The sequence below is a fragment of the Trachymyrmex cornetzi genome, unplaced genomic scaffold (assembly GCF_001594075.2).
Source record: "Trachymyrmex cornetzi isolate Tcor2-1 unplaced genomic scaffold, Tcor1.1 scaffold62, whole genome shotgun sequence".
NCBI lineage: Eukaryota > Metazoa > Arthropoda > Insecta > Hymenoptera > Formicidae > Trachymyrmex > Trachymyrmex cornetzi.
The window spans coordinates 25028-44486 of NW_017299937.1; the positions used below are offsets into that span (position 1 = coordinate 25028).

Consider the following 19459-nt stretch of genomic DNA (forward strand, 5'->3'; position numbering starts at 1 on the left):
TATCTTTCATCACTTCCCGGTTATATTGGCGATTAATCATAGAATAGCATTCGATAATGAGTGGTTGCTTTGGTAATGACACTAACATTGTGGCTAACTATACGATTGACGACTCATCGACCATGTAATCGATAGTGTGGAACACTATGCCTGTAATTTTGCACACGTCATTATATTTTCGCGTATTTGCTTTCCGTTTCACCAATTATTTCAATTCACTAATTGGAAACAGTTATATAAAATCCTGTCCAAATCAATATTTAAAAACGATGAAGTTGAAGATCGTTTATTAATTGTAAAACGAATTTCATCGAGCTTTTCCTTTTCTTTCAGATTATATCGATAATCGAATTGTTGATAATAAATGCGTATGTAATAAAAGTTTACGATATGTCAATATCAGACTTACTCCTAAATCTAATAACTTATTGAGTAATTTGCAGTAAATCGATCTTACTATGCTGATTAGAGAGAAAAGCAATCGCAAATAACGTATAACGCAAGATTTAATGTTAAATTAGTAGCGATCACAAACTAAAACGTAAACTAAAATTATTGCTTAAATATATGAAGTTATTATCGAATTGTCTAACTATCTATGCATCTTTCTATGTTGAAAATAAATTTTCCTTATTTTATCATATCATTTTAGAGATCAAAATGCAACATATTTTATCCTATTCCCAATCATTATGTAACATTTAAAAAAGATTTTTTAAATATTTATTTAATATTTTTACACACACACATTAAATAATTTTTTTTTAAATGTTTAGAAGCATTGTCTGCTAATTGGATTGTTTCACATCTACATTATTCAATTACAACAAAAATTCTTAATAATCACATTACTACAATTTTTTTTACTAGATACATCGAAAGAAACTAAAACTTTTAATTACAAAAAATAAAGATTTATCAATAAATTCTTTTGACTATGTATCTATGCATATTCTATTGCATTTACAGTCTGCAGAATCGCCTTACACATTTTTGTTTCGGAGCAATTAGAAATAATATTTTTTATTATTTTGAAATTAAAAGTCGGTAAATGTAAGTGCCACAAAATTTAATGATTCTCCGTGATGTTTCATGGTACGTCCAGCGACGTGTATGAGAACCGTGTAGAATCCCCTCTTTCAGAAGAGGTGCTTTCGTGCGCACGTATAAAGTCAGTGAAAGCGCCAGGCGGCCCTCCAGACTACCGCACCGTCCGACAGCGATAGGAGCTCTGCCGACAAACCGTACGGCAGACATAGATTAACACTTGAGAATCTCTCGCGTAAGTTCGAACGTTGAAATAGAACAATTTTGAAAATTTACCGCGTCGTGCAGTTCGCCGTCCACGTGTTCGCGAAATTTCCTGTTACCTCTATTGATTGTGATTAGGATAGCTTAGACTAGGAGTGATCATGAGGATGCATTTCGTTGGAATCTTGGCGATCCTACTATTCGCCGATACTCAGATTTTAGGACATCCCTCACAGGAAAGATTAATGCCAGGTATGTGATATTTTTAACATGTTATGTGTGCATGATTTGTCATTTTCTGCTGTTTTACGTAAGCTTTACATTTTTAATTATTTTTCTAATTATTCCAAGTAGAACATTATTGTACGTATCAATTAAAAAATTATATATAGTGTATATAATATATATTATATAGTACATACACATATATATATTGTGAAATACATTGTATATATTTTATAATATATTGTATGTATAAAAAAATTTGAAATAATCGTAATAACAATTTAAGATGTACGATAATTTGAAAGATATACTATATACGAGAATACCGGACTATTCATATACGTTTTATGAAAAATCAATAAGAATTCCAAGCATTATATATTATATTAATTTGTTATCAATTAATACTAATTGTTAAATTCGTATAACAAATCAAACTAACTAAGACTCCTTATAAATCAAATTCTGGCATTGAAATTCTCGATGTAAGGGAGCTCACCATGACAGGATAACTTTTACTTTATATATATTAGTTTGTGTTTGCTCTGAACCCGTATTCTTTCCAATTCTTTGACTAATTGTTAATATATAATTTATTAATATTCTTGAGACTTCCACGGGTGCTTTCTATATAAAGGTTATGCGTTTCGTGGGTTTCCTCCGTGATCCATTCTTGAAATGCCTATTCAAGGATCTAGACACGGAGGAAACCCGCGCGAAACGCATAACCTTTATATAATTTATTAGTATATTCATGTGAATAATAATAAAAAAATATAAGTCAGAGAAAAAAAGTGATGCCTCTATTTCACCAGTCATATTACAAGGTATATTAACAATTAAAAGGCAAGCTACAATAATTTTCAATCATTTTTTATCGAGATAATATAAAGTTAAACTTTACATCACATGCAATAAGACGTGTTCAAAAACATTATTCGTTTTTTTACAAACATGTCATTGTATAACTATATTCAATCTAAATTTAAACATTTTTAACAACAGAGAATAACTTATCTATTCATATTATTTTCTTTTAATTAAATGTATCGTTTTACTCTAAAGTTTGTGAGAAATTTAATAAAAATAATGCAACTTGTGCAATACATTTTTCAAGTGTTATCTTTTATAGGCAAAAAACTTATTAAAATATTATTAAAATATTCAAAAGTTTAAACAATTAACATTAACAATATAATATACATTAACAATATAATATAATTAACATTAATTTTAAAAAAATTACAGCTATAATTTTTTTACATAAATTATTATAACTGAAAAAATATGAAATTCTGACTACTGAGATTCTGCAACAGTTATGAAATATTTTCTTTCGTGCAGCTTATGCTATTATTGTGAAGATGAGAAAATACTGCAATTTCATCATAATTCTTCGCGAATAGTGATCTTAGTTGTTCCCGCTACTGCGCACTATCTTTCTTTCCATTTCTATCATAGTTATTACATCTGGCTTTATCCCGCATAATTATGTCTCCACCCTCTCTCTATCCTTCATGAAAGTAGAACACTTCCTTCTACAGATGCTAATTCTGATAACCTCAGAGAGTATGCTGTCTCTCTAGGACGTGACAGCGCTCAAAACTGCTGCAATCTGCTGAATGTAGATTTCTCGCTTCTGCCACTATCCCGCAAGCGAACTTTTCAACATCATTCTCTTATTGCTTCGTATCCAGGGCTCTGACATTTGTCGAATAAACATTGGTAAAATGGTTATTACAACACGTGTCACTTTGAATGTATGGGAAGCCGCGAAAAGGCATGTAAACGGCTGTCTGTATAAGCACGTGAGTCTGGCTCGTCGCGAACTACACTCACGAGATTCGCCGCCTACACGTTAGCTACATACTCGTCGTAGCTGCATGTGAATACCGCGATCTACAAGGACTACAACTTTGCTGCATTTTTGTTAGAAACACTGACAAAAAGAAGCAGGGTCGGCAGATAAAGCGGGATTTGTACTTGTGATCAGAAAATACCGTTTTATAATCAATTTAAGCATTTCCTAAGAGAAAAAATTTAATCCAAAAATACTTCTCAACTTTTTGTAGAAAATATGTATTCAGTGATAATTGAATTATTAAATAATTAAGTAATGAAGGGATATTAATCTCTCAAATATCAAATGATAATTCAAAGGTCAAAATACATTCTGCATTTATAATGAATATTAAGATATATGACAAAAGAATGTCAAATTTAATAAGCTTGATAAATATTCATTTATAAAATTGATTACACTGCGCATGTATTTGATATTTAATATTCATTTTTTGAATAGGTTGTTTCTTCATTCTGTTTACATTTATTTCATCAATATAATATCGATTTTTTTATAACTTCATAATATTTAACTAATCATTTTACTTAATTTCCAATTTAAAATTTCGATAAAACATAGTTCACATAATGTTAAATTACAAACAAAATTTTAACTATTTATATTTCTGAAATATTTAATTCAATTAAAATTTGTTCAATATTTTAGATTCGCAACTTAAAAGCACAACTTAGAAGTTTTTAATATTTATCTATAAAAAAGTCCAATTTTAGATTAAATAAAAAATCTTTGAAAGAATTAAAGAGTATATATAGAAAATATGAAAGATTCGATTTATATGCATATATTTTTGCAAATTAATTTTATAATAGGATTAATTCCTTTTCTAGTAGCTATGTTGCAAACGCGATCTCGCAATCATCTAATAATTGTAGCATTCACACCTACACGCGTATCATAGAATCAATGCCGTTACATAGACACTACTAGGGCATGAACGATAATAACAATTCCTATATATCCGTACGCAGGAGCCAATATCACGTGCTGCACGTGATTACACGTGCTTTTGCACGTGCCAGTTATTGCCGATCAATGCGAACATGAGAAAGACGAAGAAAGAGAGCTACGCTTGTACTCCTTTCCTCGTACGAATTAATACCATCGAGGGAAAAGTCCGACCGAGTCACGTGCATGCGTTAGCCGCTCGCCTCGAATCACGCGACCGTTCAGTCTGTCAATTATCGTTCGTGCGACGTCTTCTCGACCACCTCCGTCTGTTCACCGCTGGTCCCTGGCAAGGTCGCGACAAAACTCGTTCATATCGCAAAGCTTTCGATTCTCAGAAATCGCGCGACATCGTCCCTTGTACCGCAAAAATGCAACTTGTAACAATATCATATAATAAATTACACGTCACTTGCAATTATATATTCAAGTCATCCTTAAAAAAATTGCATGATGCATCCTTATTTTTAGTTCTATTAAAAATCTAAAGAATATTTCATCTTTTTATCTCTTACATTTTATCTCTTTTAACATAACAATCTACCTATTTATGATGGAAAAAGGTGCGAATGAAAGTAAATCTTTTGGGAAGAATAAAATTCTATAATACCGACACTTTGACATTGACACTGCGTTAATTAACCTTGTATAAGCAATTAACTAGTTGTAAAACAAGTAAAGAATCGCACGTCGTTGAACCTTTAAACTACTAGTAAAGACGGAGAAAGTGTGAGAAATTCAGGTGAGATTGCAATGTATCGAATAATGACATTCTCGCGGCAAAAAATGGAGCGGCAACATGCCTGTCATTGACACTGATTCGTTTTCTCGTATCTAGTGTGCTAATATAAGGAGAGCCGCGAGTTGAATTTATAATAGGCAGCTCTCATAAGGTGCCCAGAGAAAATTAACTAGCGCATGACTAATCCCAGCACAATATTCATACATTCTGAAATATTGGAATGTTTCATTTAAATTGCTCGATGACTGCGACTTCCGCTAGTATTATCATTCTAAGCACTTTCTCCGTTCGCAAAGTATAAAGAAATAAAATATTGTTGCACGGTTAAGAATTATAATTTTTATAATGTTCTTTCGTATTTATGGCATTACTTACTGAAAGCACTGAAGGAGCCATCAGCCAAACAGCGGATTTATTACATATTAAATTATTTCTAATATTTATTACATATTAAAGTCGCACGGTAATACTGCGTACATAAATAATGCGTCATTATTTAACCTCGAGAACTAAAAAAATAGACCGTTAAAATAAGAGTTGTAACACGTGCTGCAAAAATAACTTATGCAAGAAATTATCAGTGAAACGTGAGTATATATACAACAAAAGCGAGTAAACTGGCCTTAGTAGTCTGACCTTCCATTTACCAGAAGCATGACTTTGTCCTAGTATTAATAATTAAAGGATTGATTACCAAGATACGATTAGTAAAATAAAATTGTTAAACTTTTTAAATCATAAATTGACTGCTGTATTAATAATAAGCATGATAATTTAAATAATTAAACGCTTTGTGTGCATTACATACGTGTGAACAAAAACAAAATTTTCTTATATTTTTCAACATAAAATTTTTATGTACGCCCCTTAACGAATTCATTTATATTATAATTGAATTATTTAATCAATGATAATTAAATACATATATTTTAGTCCCTATTAATTAACAGACATAAAAACTTATCTAAAAGACAAATTAATGTAAAAATATAATAAATTTTAAAATATTAATTAGATCTAAAGAATAATTGTGGCTTTAGTGACGCTTTAGTATATACAAAAACTAATGATCATGATCGGCGGTTTTAATAAGTCACTTATATTTACTATCTTTCTTAATAATATCTAGAGAAATACATACAATTTCCTTAATTCAGTTTTCCACGATTCATGATCATGATTTAATACCCATGGGATTTTTAAAGCATCTGGCTAATACTATCGTTTACTTAATAGTGGCGATAAGTACGTGAATTTAAACGTCAACTTTCTACGATAGTAATCAATATTATTAATATCAACGTACGCGCCCACTGACAGATTTACGGTAATAGGAATATGTTAATTAAGTCGATACAGAAAGGACCTCCAAAGGACCGCGTGATTTAACTTAATTCGAGCAATTAACATTGTTAAACTGTCAATGCAACAACTGTACAGTGATTGATAGCGCATTTTAAAATGGAGACAGCGACTCCACCTCTTTCCTTTGCTATAGTTTTTATTTTATCACAAGAATTCTTTCTTGGCAATTATTGATTGGTCCACCATCATTGATTGCTCTGCAAGCTAGCCCTCTTTCTTCTCCTTTCTCTCGCAATGCGTTTGTGAAATCGATTCGAAAGCCTAATTGTTATTCCATTTACATCTAGAGTACACATGGGAACTGCAAAACTATTTCCTGTTACACTGCAATGTATAATTCGCAATACAATCTGACTTATAAAAGTAACTACGCTTATATTTTAATGAAAATCATTGCTTCCAACTAATCTATTTGTCATAAATTAAAATTTATAACTTTTAATTAAATTTATTCGCAGTAAATTTTTGTAAAATTTGTTATTTAATTTACATTAAAATTGAAGAGCACAATAATAATTTTTAGTATCTGTTTTTAACATTAATTGCTAATAAAAATATTATTTACATTTACAGAAATCGACATTGCACATAATATGCACGGAAGATTTCATAAATGTGTAGAAGAGATTAATATTAGCTTCCTCGAGTGGGAATCATTACACTTTTTTTACGCTGTACACTTCAGCACCTGTAATAGAAATTTCCCGTAATAAGTACGTTTATTCTCGTTCGCTTTTATGCAGAATTCACGTGCAGGAGAGCGTGGCGGTCGGTGCACTGTTCGATGCACGTGACGAACAGTGCAATACGCTGCACGTGGTCACGTGCACCAGCCGCGCGTTACCGTCGCGCTACGATAAGTCGAGTTACTTGGGATGTAGCTTTCGCAGCTCACGATGAGATATACTTTACATGAGAGCACAGTTATTCGTTATTATAATATATCACTTATATAACATGTATATTGCATTAAGAGCAACGCAATATCTTGCACGTAATCGTTTCGTTAATTGAGCAAACATTTGGTTATTCGATCATATGTTTTGATCAAAACAGTAGGTAAAAACAAATAAATTATTATCGTAGTTGCAAGTTATTATATCGTATTAACATAGTAATATTGCTTTGTTCTTATATAATTTATCAATGTATTTTATTACAATATTTTACTACAATAATGATTTATTTATACATATATAACTTTTTCCTGTAATTAATATCGTAAGTTAGTTACAACCAATAGTATTCTATCTTGTCATGATGCCTGTATCTCAACGCGTTAACAGTAAATTTCCTCGCACATATCGTAACACCAAGAGCGAGATAAAAAAATAGCTACAAAAAGAGAATGACATATTTTTGCTTTCTCGGTTGCTTAATTGCATTGCCAACAACCATAATTGGAGGCTATCCGCCACTGCAAAGGCTTTCGAAATTAAAGCACTGATAATAAGCCTTTTTCCTAAACAAGGAATGACTTACTCTACGATAAATCGTAATGCATGATGTCGTTAATGCTTACGTATCCTTTGGGTGTCCACGTGAACTAAGTAAATGTTCGAGAAATATGCGTTTGCCAGTAGCAAATTCTTGCACGTTTTATTTAGCGATATATATGTATATCGATCGCTTGCATGTGGCAATGGTGCGTTAAGGTTCTACCGCGACCAATATTGCCCGATGCCGGTTTTCTAGGTCGGACTTACATTACACCTAATAAGTAATTACGCTAGTGAACGCGTATAGACTGCTTGACCGCATACAGGCTGGAAAACAGTTCGTAATTGTCCGCGTGATTTTTATCAATAAATGATTAATCTGGCATAGTACTTACACGAACCAAAAAAAAATAGTTTTTAAATTTTTTAAATACTTTTCTGCTCTTATTCTTAATTATTGTTGTATTATTGTTCATTACGCCTGCTTAAATTTGTGTAATAAAAACAATAATAAATAATAAAGTTATACCACATATTTCTAATCATTAATTATAAATTATGTTACTAATAAACACATAGAATATTTTTTTATGCAATATTTAAAAGTCCACTACCCTAAATTTTCCAATGGTTATAAAAAAAAAAGAACTGATGTTAACATCCATAACAAAAATAACAAGAATAAATCAAATTAAAATTAATCCTCGCATTATATATTAAAACATTTTGGAAATTTATATAAAATTATTATTATATCATTTTACTTATTACTTTTATTCAAGAACAGTTGTTCATTTAAAATAATATACAGAAATTATAATTATTAAATTCTATCTTATTGTGATTCGTGTAAAGATCAAACAATTTTTTAATTTAAAATAAATCAAGTAAAGAATAAAAATCCAGAAAAAATTTTTTTAACATGTTTTTCAACCTTATGCTACATACATAGATAATGATACAACATGCAGACTCGTTACGATGTAAAATGCAATTGCAGTTTGCCTATATATGTTTAGATAAATAGAAACGTGCAATTCACACGCGAACGCAATAGGATGCCGATCGACTAGTTTTACCGACGTTCACCATTTTGGGCGATGGAAATGTATCAATACGTTACAAAAAAAAAGCAAAAACGCTGTCTTCGGGTGAAATTGAGAGATTACGTGCATTTCCTTGTTCGTCTTTGCATGCCTAAGTAAAACATGAGCTTCCTGCATACATATCGTTTGTACTGAACAAAATCTACCTTTAATCTATAAAACTTTCGCTTTTGAATCTTACACACCGGCGTAAGCCGTAAATATCAACTGCGGTAACTAACTGTTTTCGACCTTACGTAAACAGAATTGTGTTACTTTCTTTGCAATGCCACTTCGTAACCGCGAGCTGATAAGACGTGTTAATTAACCCAATTAAAATTAACATCCTATAATGACAATAATGATCTAATAATTAAAATAATTATTATTCACTTTCTATAATCTAGAACATTCAGTAGCCCGTACTCGCGGTAATAAACTTGTGCAGATAAATTTTACGTTAAAGACGGAATGAAATCTGTTAATTAAATTCATGCTCAAAATTCCTGCGATATGTCGGTAATGTACCTGGATTATAAAAGTGATAATGTATGCTGATCTTCTCGCTAAATCGTATTTAAATCTCGTGTCAATAATAATGGATACAATATTTGTCAACGACATGTCGTATTTATAATAAATGATATTGAATGGAGTTGAGACCCGCCGAGACTCTCTCCGAGTCAAACGATCAACATTAATGCGTGTCAAGTTTCTATGTTCCCGTCATCCTTGAACATAAAGATGCAGTTATGCTAGCCTTAATAGGCAAACAAAGAGAATGTGATAATGAGCAACCTCTCAGGTATGCAAAAAATTCTCGCCTACATATCTTATTATTCTCGCCCCGTTATCTTTTTCTTTTAGATTTCTTTCAATTAAGTAACGTTAACTGTTATGAAACTTTCGTCTATTATTAATATGTCAATTATTGAAAATTTTTATTTAATTTTTCGTAATTAATTATTACATGATCTTAATAAAACGGAATTCTTGCAGTCAATAAAATAATTAAAACGTTTTATAAAACAACAATCTATTCGCGGATTTATGGTTTATTAAAAACATTTGGGAATCCATTCCATATATATACGAGTATATATATATACATATGAAGTTATCATTTCATTACACAAAGTCACGTTATCCTTCGACCAACTCCGTATTTATGAATGATACTTAAATATTAGCCAATTGATAAACAATTTTATTGCAGCAAACATACCTGGTCTCGTACTTGACAATGCTCGTAAACGATGCATATGTTAAAGATACATTGAATGCACAGAGTAAACATTTTATTGGCAACATTTTATGTCAGTAAGTGGTCGTATAAGCTAATATATATATAGAAATGAACAGATATTTCATTTTATCACATATTTCATAAATCGTATATTTATAAATAAGTGCATCTTCAATTTCAATCTTTTAAGGTCGCACGCGGGAGCTTTCTAACAAAAAAAAATTTAAAAAGGATCTTGTTATCTAAGAGATTTTGTGGGATCGCTGAATTCGACTCTGGCACAAGAGAATTCTAAAATTTAAATTTCCAAAAAATAATCTAATTATCATAAAACTTCAGAGGGTTAAGTGCGAGGATTAGGGCGACTCGCAGAATCGCTGAGTTTGAATGTAGCTGGAAATTCGATCAAATTTCAAAAGAATAGTAATCTCTAATCGCGAAAAAAGATCTACTGCCACAGAGTTCATAATCAGAGTTTGGAAGTCAGTTTGGATATCTATACTATATAACTGTTGTCACTTCACACTTAAAAATGTCTTAAAACTGAGTTTTATGTGACAATTAAATTATTTTTTTTTTTTTAGAGAAAGAAAGAAAAAGAGAAATTCTGTCCATCACATTAAACTCATAATTTTAAAGTTTTATTTTTAACCTCTCAAGTTCGAATAAAGTATAAAATATCATCATTCCGTACAAGTTTCATAAAAATATAACGAGCAGTTTATAAAATGAAAGAGAGTCCAATTAATAGATTCGCCGATGCACAAAGAGTTAAAAAAAGACTGTCAAACTTTACAAATGTGTATATGTTTGTAGTATATACTCTCATACATTGAATAATTTTTCGATTTAAGTATAAAATTTAATATGTACATATGTTTATGTAAAAAACAAACAATAAACAAATAGTAAATGAAACAAGCCTGTTTTAAAATATCTCATTCGTTTGTATATTCCTAATCTTTGGTAGGATAAATTCATTATTAGAAAGAATTTGTTGATAGATACCTATATATGAAATAAGGCACTATATATTCTATGAGTCAAGTAGGTTCGAATGCCAGGAATTGGGGTCACCCACTTTTTTGATACAAGAGCTGCATTCTTCTCGAAGAATGAAGGCGAGTATTTCCTACCTTTCCTGGTGCGAAATTGTTTCTTATTTCTTAATTAAGAAGGAGTACATTCAAAGAGTATTATATATCGCCTGACCACTTTTTATGAATAATATCGATAAAGATTAGAACACAGTAGAGAAAATAAAGGAGGGAAAGTATCGTTTCATTTTTCTGTTCCGGAATATAAAAGTGGAGAATGAAGACTGATAAATACGCAATAATATTGGCAAATAAATAAATAAAAACTATACGTACTGCTGAACAAACCACTCATAAAATATAGTATCTAATTGAAATAAATACGACCAGTCACGTTCTTAACAACATCTTTATTTCAACGACTTCAATGAATGCATTCACGACTTTCCAATCGGTTCAAGAGAAATGCATAAACAATTTTTCTGCGAGTTAGAAAGCGCATTCACATCTTTTGCTCGACAAACCGCGATAAGAACATTAAATTAATAGCACCGTATATATATATATATACAGAAATTTCATTATGTCTGATTAATATAATTCAAACGACTATCCTCAGCATTTGCTTCCTCACGTCCGCAGTATAATATCTCATTGTTGTATAATTAAGCAATAATACGATTCAGTCTCTCGTTCTATTGAAAATAATGCCTGTCTCGTCTAAATCAGCTCTGGCGTTTCGCAATAAATTATTCGCCTTCGCGCTCATCAACGCCTCCACGTGTAAACGCAATTGTTCCCCATGCATAATAGATGGCCGCCGAACGAAACGGTCGTCCGCTCGTTGATTAGGATCTAAGAATCCGGTTATATGGGTCGTTCGTGATCGAGGGATAAAATCTACGGCAGCGTTCTGAGCGCGGGCGCAACGACTGACGGCCGTTCTCCTCGTGCTCCTCGTCACGAGACGAGGCTGACGAGACTCGCCGCCGTCTATTTCATGCAAATCCGAACGAGTCCAGATAAGCGCGCGAGAGACTGCACCCGACTCGAGAAACCAGATTCCCTTGATCTTGCGCGGCGCAAGAATTATTTCACCATGTGCCACACGCGGTCGAGTCAAGTCGCGATAATATGTTTATCATTATTACATTATCTCGACACACCGACGACGCTCGTAGAGAACGGTTTCGAAAGACTTCTACTGTTTGCTTCATTTTTTATTTATCATTGTCATTTACAGACACCAGTCTATTCAAGCGTGCACGTGGGTCTCCATAAGCAGCGCGATATCATGACGGTCCCCGAAGAATTTATAAAAGTTTTTCAGCAAAAGTGGCCCGTATTATTAGCGTAATTTCAAAGGGTAAAATTGCCGTCACTCTAATTTACGATGTACGTTACGTTCACACGCGCGGCCACGTCGCTTGCGTTCCTGCAAAGAGTTTGCATTATATGCGAATTTTATTATTCTTTCTCTTAACGCCGTTAACGTTGACATTACAAGATATTGTTTAACTACTGTTCAGACAAGGATACGATTAGCACGCTTGTTGATTTATAAGACATTACGAAGTTACGATTGACAATGTGGTAATTAAAACCATTGCCTGCAATGCAATTCATGTCTCGTTATCACATAGATCCATTAGCATTTCGCTTCTCTCTCTCAAGAATCAGATCGTATAAATTATTTCCCATCGTTTTACTTTTGCTTTGTTCCTAACACGCCAATCCACGTCTTGCGCGTCTAATGACCTCCTCGGAGAAGGTTGCGATGCTATAACTCGTCGCTCAACCTCGCATTTATCCGAGGAAACTGATGAATTTTCCTAGGCAACGCTTGACCTTTGAGACAACTACAATAAGAAGGCAAAAGAAGCGTAAGCCAATCAAGCAAATCGATCTGGCATTCACATTATCCGTTTATATGCCACAGCGGAGTAGTATCGCGATGAAAAGAGAAACTAATCGTTTTGCTCAATTTGATTCAATATGCGCATTTACAATTCCCAACGAAATAATTCAATTAAAAGGTGTGAAAAATATGATCAAACATGATTTCATTTGAGATTGTAATGCGTCAATTCGAAGTCCTACTCGATTTACATATTCGTATCTGGCACACCTAGCATTATAATCGAAAACAGTGTTCGAACGGAAAACACCAATCAGCTGTACCAGATCATTTCGCGAGACTCGATGTACTATCGCAGAGATATAGCGAAGGCATGAGTTTCACGATGCCATGCCAGTTACGATCGCTTAAATTGAAGCTTAAGTGCGTTTATTCAACGTTTTTTCTTTCGGATTATTTGCTGGCGACCTGCATCGAGCATATAATGCGAATTTTCTCTTACTAGTTTATGTCGTGGCGGTCTTTAATCGATCGTAAACACGAGGATAATGATAAAAGCGACGTCAAGAGAGGGCGCTTGAAAAATCTGGAACACAACACATCTTGAGAGATTCTCGCGTTCTAACTTAATGACGGGAAAATTATCTTTCGTTTGCGCCGTTACCGCATTTCTCCGTCGAACTGTGCCTCGGCAAACCGCGCGGCTATAAATCTCGTGGCGGCTATGGGCAATCCCGGCTAAAAACTGTGGTTATACGAAGAGAATTTAAATCATTTCAGCTCTTTGTATTCTCATCTCGCAATTGGCTCGGCGAAAGTCTTTTTTACGAACTCCCTTCTAAGCAATCTGTTTTACTGTGTACATACCGTCTTCTGCATTCTGATACCGATATTATTCGCATTTGCAATCTAAAGAAAACGTACCGCTCTAACTTAAAACTATACAACCTATCGCTTTCGAAAGCATCGCATTCGTCTATCCGTTTTCCGCGACGAAACGTTGATCATTCATACTTAGAGAAAGCAAGATAGAGATAGGAAAAGAGAAACAGAACTAAAAAAGCAGAACCGTTAGGGAAGCGAACCGGCAACAGTTAGGAAATCCTGGCAACATTGCTACATATAGTGTCTGGCAATTACACAGTGATAGGCGGGCCGCTGTTTCGCGTCTCGGCACTAGTATGTCATGCAATAAAGTATCTTCGGGGATTTATAACGCGTTGCAAAACGAACTATCTCATTGCTCGCGACAGGCGTGCAAGTACTGACGCATCGTGAAATTGGGCGATTAGATACTTGTGTAATCTACAAGCTATACATGTATTGATCCTACAGTCGCGTTATCTCCAACATATATAGTCTAAACTCTCCATTTATATTCGTCATGTGAGTTTATATATGTATACAGATGTCATACTGTCAATTGACTTTGTTATAATTGACAATTACGGATTTCTAATATTTTAAATATTTAAGTTCTAACTCATTTCTGTTTATAGCATATTAATTACTAATAACATATTAATTACCAATTACTAATGCAAGCTGACCATGTAATAATATATTTTCAAATATATATATATACAGAGAAAGAAAAAGAGGGGGAGCATATGCGTTTCTATTTCCAAGCAATTGTATGGAATATTACGAATCTCGATGTAATGAGCAAATATAACATATGTAATTGAGAAGATATGAATATTTGTTTATAAAAATATTTTTATATAAAAATACTATCATTAATCAATGACTTTCTAATTTATTATGATTTTAATTAATTAATAAAATTTTTAGTAACGCAAAATAACAACTTATAACATTCTTTTCTCATCAGTATATTGGAAATAATTATCTTGATTATTTGCCTCATCAGCTGCTAACTAATTTGTCAACCAATTTGTGAATAAAATCGTAAAATTGCTCATTACTGGCATAAGGAATTAGAAATACGATAGACTAAAAGAGTGCTGCAGCATCTATGGCTTACCAGCTGCAATATGCACTTACTCTTCTTTCTAAGGTATCTCTAATTGGCTCGAACGATAATAATGACGAGATTCGCAACGAGCAACGTTCACGTTAACCGATTCTAATAATGCTCCTCGAATCCAGGATGCACGACGTGCGATGCATTTCATGCACTTATGAGTCGAGGATGCGTGGCGCTTCGAGACCATCGTGAACTTTAACACAGACAGTCCTTGAATTGACTTCTTCAGTGCGCAATCCCGATGCAACGCGGCGTAAATGCACGAGTGCGTGTACCGCGATTCGTGACTCGTCGCGATAACCGCCGGCAAAAGTCATCACGATCCACGATGTTACTGTTTTTCTCATCTGCTATCCGTACGGCTTTGCGCGATGTATAGCTTTTGAATAATCTTTCCCTGTCATCTCTACCGATCTCAAGAAATAAATCCGATCGAGTCGTGACGAGATCTTTTACCCGATTTATGCACGCTCCCCAGTGCTTCTGCTTGGATTTGAATGCTAAAGTCAATCTTGCGTAGCGCCTTGTTACGTATTAAAGAAGTCTTATTACATATAACAGTTACATATATTAATGCGTAAATATTATAAACAGATTTCTTTAAAAAATTTGCTGCTATAGATCTTGAAATAAATAGATCAGTTTATAGTCTTCAAAATAATATAATACAATTTGAATATATTTACATGTTCATTAATGGCAAAACGTCATACTTTTATCTATTTAAAATTAATGCACAAGGTATAAAAACTGATTTTAATTAATTCATGACACATATGACATACACTCCTAATGTGTTGATTAATTGTTAGTATATTTTAATTTGTATGACAAACGCTTTTTTGTAAAAAAAAACTGGGAAACATTAATCTTATCATTTATTAAGATTAATGATCACGATAATAAAAAGCAGAGCTTACTTTTCAAGCGAATTGGAATGCAATATAAAAAACAGAGTCAATAATGATCTATGATATGCATCTCGCATGCATTCGTCGACTGGTACATTTATGCCTTCACATTCTTTGTCACATAATTGTCGACTTAATCGCGTTGCCCACTTGATCACAAGATTTGCAAGAAATTAAAAAAATTCCTTTTATACCTTCGCGTTGCAGTCCTTGAGCCTCTGGAATGCAATTGACCGCACATTGTTCGTGACTCGTAAAAATCAAAGTAAAAATCAAGAAAATTTATAGACTTCTTTTACTTCGTCTGCTTGTGCACCGCAATGTGATCGTTGCTGAAGATGATAATGTATGCATTATGTTAAGCGGAATAAAACGAAACGTAATAAAATTTAACGGAACCATATCTTCAAAGAAAATGTCTCTTGAGTCAGCCTCGCCGTACTCGTATACTGCCATATTAAGCAAAAAAACCATATTTAATGTATCATTAAACTTATTTTAAGGAAGTTATTTCTGAAAGAATTTTGTAATTTCTGAAAGAATACAGCAATTCGATAAAAATTATTTTAAGTATTAAATTTTATGATCTATAATTTTTCAAAATATAATTTTATGTTTTAGTCATTTTCATAAAATTGTTCGTAAAATTAGACTATCTGTAGATATGCACAAAAAAAAAACAGTTTTACTAAATATCTAAAAATTTAGCTGGATACGGAATGTTTAAGTTAATTACTAGAACGTCAAAACCTTTTACAACATTGCTCATTATGTTTAAGTTTCTTACATAATTGCTTTGATGGTTCAATAAAATTATTTTCAGATCTGTATCTATCTAAATCTGCAAATATTCCAGCAAAATCGTTCTTTCCGTGTAGATACATTTTGCTTAGCATGGCAGGTACCTGAAACAGGAAAGATCTTCGAAGATCTAAACTCGGCTGTGCAACTTTGTTGCACAACATACCTCGCTACATTGCCTGCAATTTGTCGAAGAACGAGAACTTGTGGCTCTTCTCTCAGTGATTTCGTGACACCGGGCTTTATTGCCGCAATACAAAATACCATTGCGATTGCAAGACGGCTTCTCAATGAATTTAATCTCTGGCATGGTCTCTTTATTGAACAAAGGAACAATGGGGTGTTCACTGTCTCAGAATCGGAAGCTGATTTCGTCTTCGTTGCAATCGACAAGTTTGATCATCCGTTCGAGCTTGTGCTTCTCGCAAGTGCTTGTCGCTCTCTTCAGTGCGCCTTCATTCGTGACGTACTCACTCGCATAAAGTTTAAAAATTGAGCTCTCCTCAACTTTTGAAAAAATTAACTTTCTGTAATTTATTCGATCACTTATACCGTTTATACAGATATGCTTATTTCGAATTTTCGTTTACACACGTTTGTATAAAAAGTTATTTAAAAAAAAAAATTATTTCTGAAAAATAATTTTACACTAGTCCTCTAAACACGAGCAAATTAGATTTAACTAATCTCAAGTTGATAGATTTTCATTTGTACATTCCGAAACAAATTGATTTTTCGATTGCACATTTTCAGTTAAAAATACATTAACCATTATTAAAGTTTTAAAGACAGTCGACTGAGATAGGTTTAAATATAGTAACTTTTTAACTAAAAATGTGTAAATGAAGAATCAACTAATTTTGTAAAGTACAAACAAACACCTATTAATTCATGCTATTTTGAGTATAATAACTGTGATTTGCACCTATCTATCTAGCTGAGTCGAAACTTTAATTGATAATAACTTTTTAATCAAAGGTGTGCAATCGAAAATCGACTTATTTCGGAATGTGCAAACAAAAATCTATCGATTCATGTCATTTTGAGTATGATAACCGAGATTTGAATCTACTGAGACTAATCGATTGAGACTAGATAAATTTAATTTGCTCGCGTGGTGTAAAATTAGCTCCCTCCCTCAAAACTGTTTCTTAATAACTTTTTTACCAAAAGTATTCAAACGAAAATTTGAAATGTGCATACATATGTGCAAACGATAAGCAATCGAATGATTATAGAAAGTTAATTTTTTCAAAAGTTGGAGGCCAACTTTACACGGGCACGGGTGTGACACTAAAGGAATGATACCGTAACGTTTACGAGCGATTATCAGTATGTTCGTGTGATTAACAGTCATAAATCACTGTAAATCAATGTAAAACGTAGTAAGTTCTATATACTTTATTAGACATTGCTATAAAGTTCTCGGTTATTAAAATATTTCTCTTGCGATTTAAAGTATCGCACAGTATTCTAAAAAAAAAATAACAATGTTTCTTTGATGATGCAAAGTCTGCGCTTTGGCAATATTCGGTAGATAGTTTTTTTTTTATGTATCCTACGTCACGTGTACTCGCCGTTTCGAAAGCGAATACTAATCTAGTGCTGGCAACAACTCTACCTCTGCTTTTTCTCTCTATAGACATTTTTATAAACGTGGTTAGGAATTCGCACAGTAAATTTCATTGTGTATGTTAGCCAGTTTTAGCGACGCTACTTTCCCGTGTGCGACTCTGATCTTTTCAAGAGTAAAAATTGTTTCGCAATGTATCAAAATAAAATCGGAGCAAAATTTAGAGATAATTGCATATCGTAAAAATTACGGATAATTGCTTTTTTTAGATATATATTTTAGAAAAAAAATAAACGTTGCAATTTAAGGATAATATTAAAAAGGATATAACAATTTGTGAAAATCTTAGTCTCAATATCAATCGTTCATAAAACGTTTTCAGGGATTTTAAATCTAAACGATTAAAGATTATTAATAAATCCATTCTCTTCAATTATCATGTCACATATTAAAAAAATTATTTAATAGGAAACGAAAGTGAAAGCGGTAGCAGTAAATTGGATTAAAATATAGAATGAGAAAAATTTCTAAATAGCTATTTCATGACTTGCAACTTCAAGAACTTGAATTACAATTTGACAAAACAGGACTTAATCATTTTACGGTCCAAAGCTTTCGCAAACAGGCAACACGTGCACGGATGAGCACGTGGCTAACGTTTAGTGTGGCCCACATGTTCAGTGAAGGGTTTGAGCAATCAATGACGAAGGTGCAATCAGTGATGATCAACAAGAGTCCAATCAAGCAATAAGTAATATCATATGACTAAAGTGGAAATTAGTTCCAGTAGAGCACGCGCTGTCAATGTATTGATTGTGGTTAACATGTAATTATGGTTCGAGCTTGAACTAGAAAAATATGTCTTTGAAACACTATACCTGTGCGTCTAAGTAAAACAACATTTTGAGCCATTTACATAAATAATCTAATATTAATAAATCTAAGCGATAACGAAGTTGATTAATGATTAGCACACTGAAAAAAAGGATTAGCTGTTGCAGCAAATTAGATGGTAAAATATGGCATAGCATTTTTAATTGATTGCAGCAGCTAATTTTTGGCTGTGTTAACCTATCGAAATCCTATACTGACATTGCGGATAAGCTAACGCAACCAGAAATTGGCTG

General features: G+C 32.8%; 1 protein-coding gene across 1 annotated transcript in view; it reads left to right on the forward strand.

Moving 5' to 3' along the window:
- Positions 1-1233: 1233 nt before the first annotated feature.
- Positions 1234-19459, forward strand: part of LOC108766770 (uncharacterized) — a 65773-nt gene continuing 47547 nt past the window's right edge. Inside the window, exons 1-2 of the mRNA XM_018516264.1 lie at positions 1234-1282; positions 1390-1503. Of these exons, the coding sequence (XP_018371766.1) occupies positions 1413-1503 (91 nt within the window). The 5' untranslated portion in view covers positions 1234-1282; positions 1390-1412. The remainder of the gene's footprint in view (positions 1283-1389; positions 1504-19459) is intronic.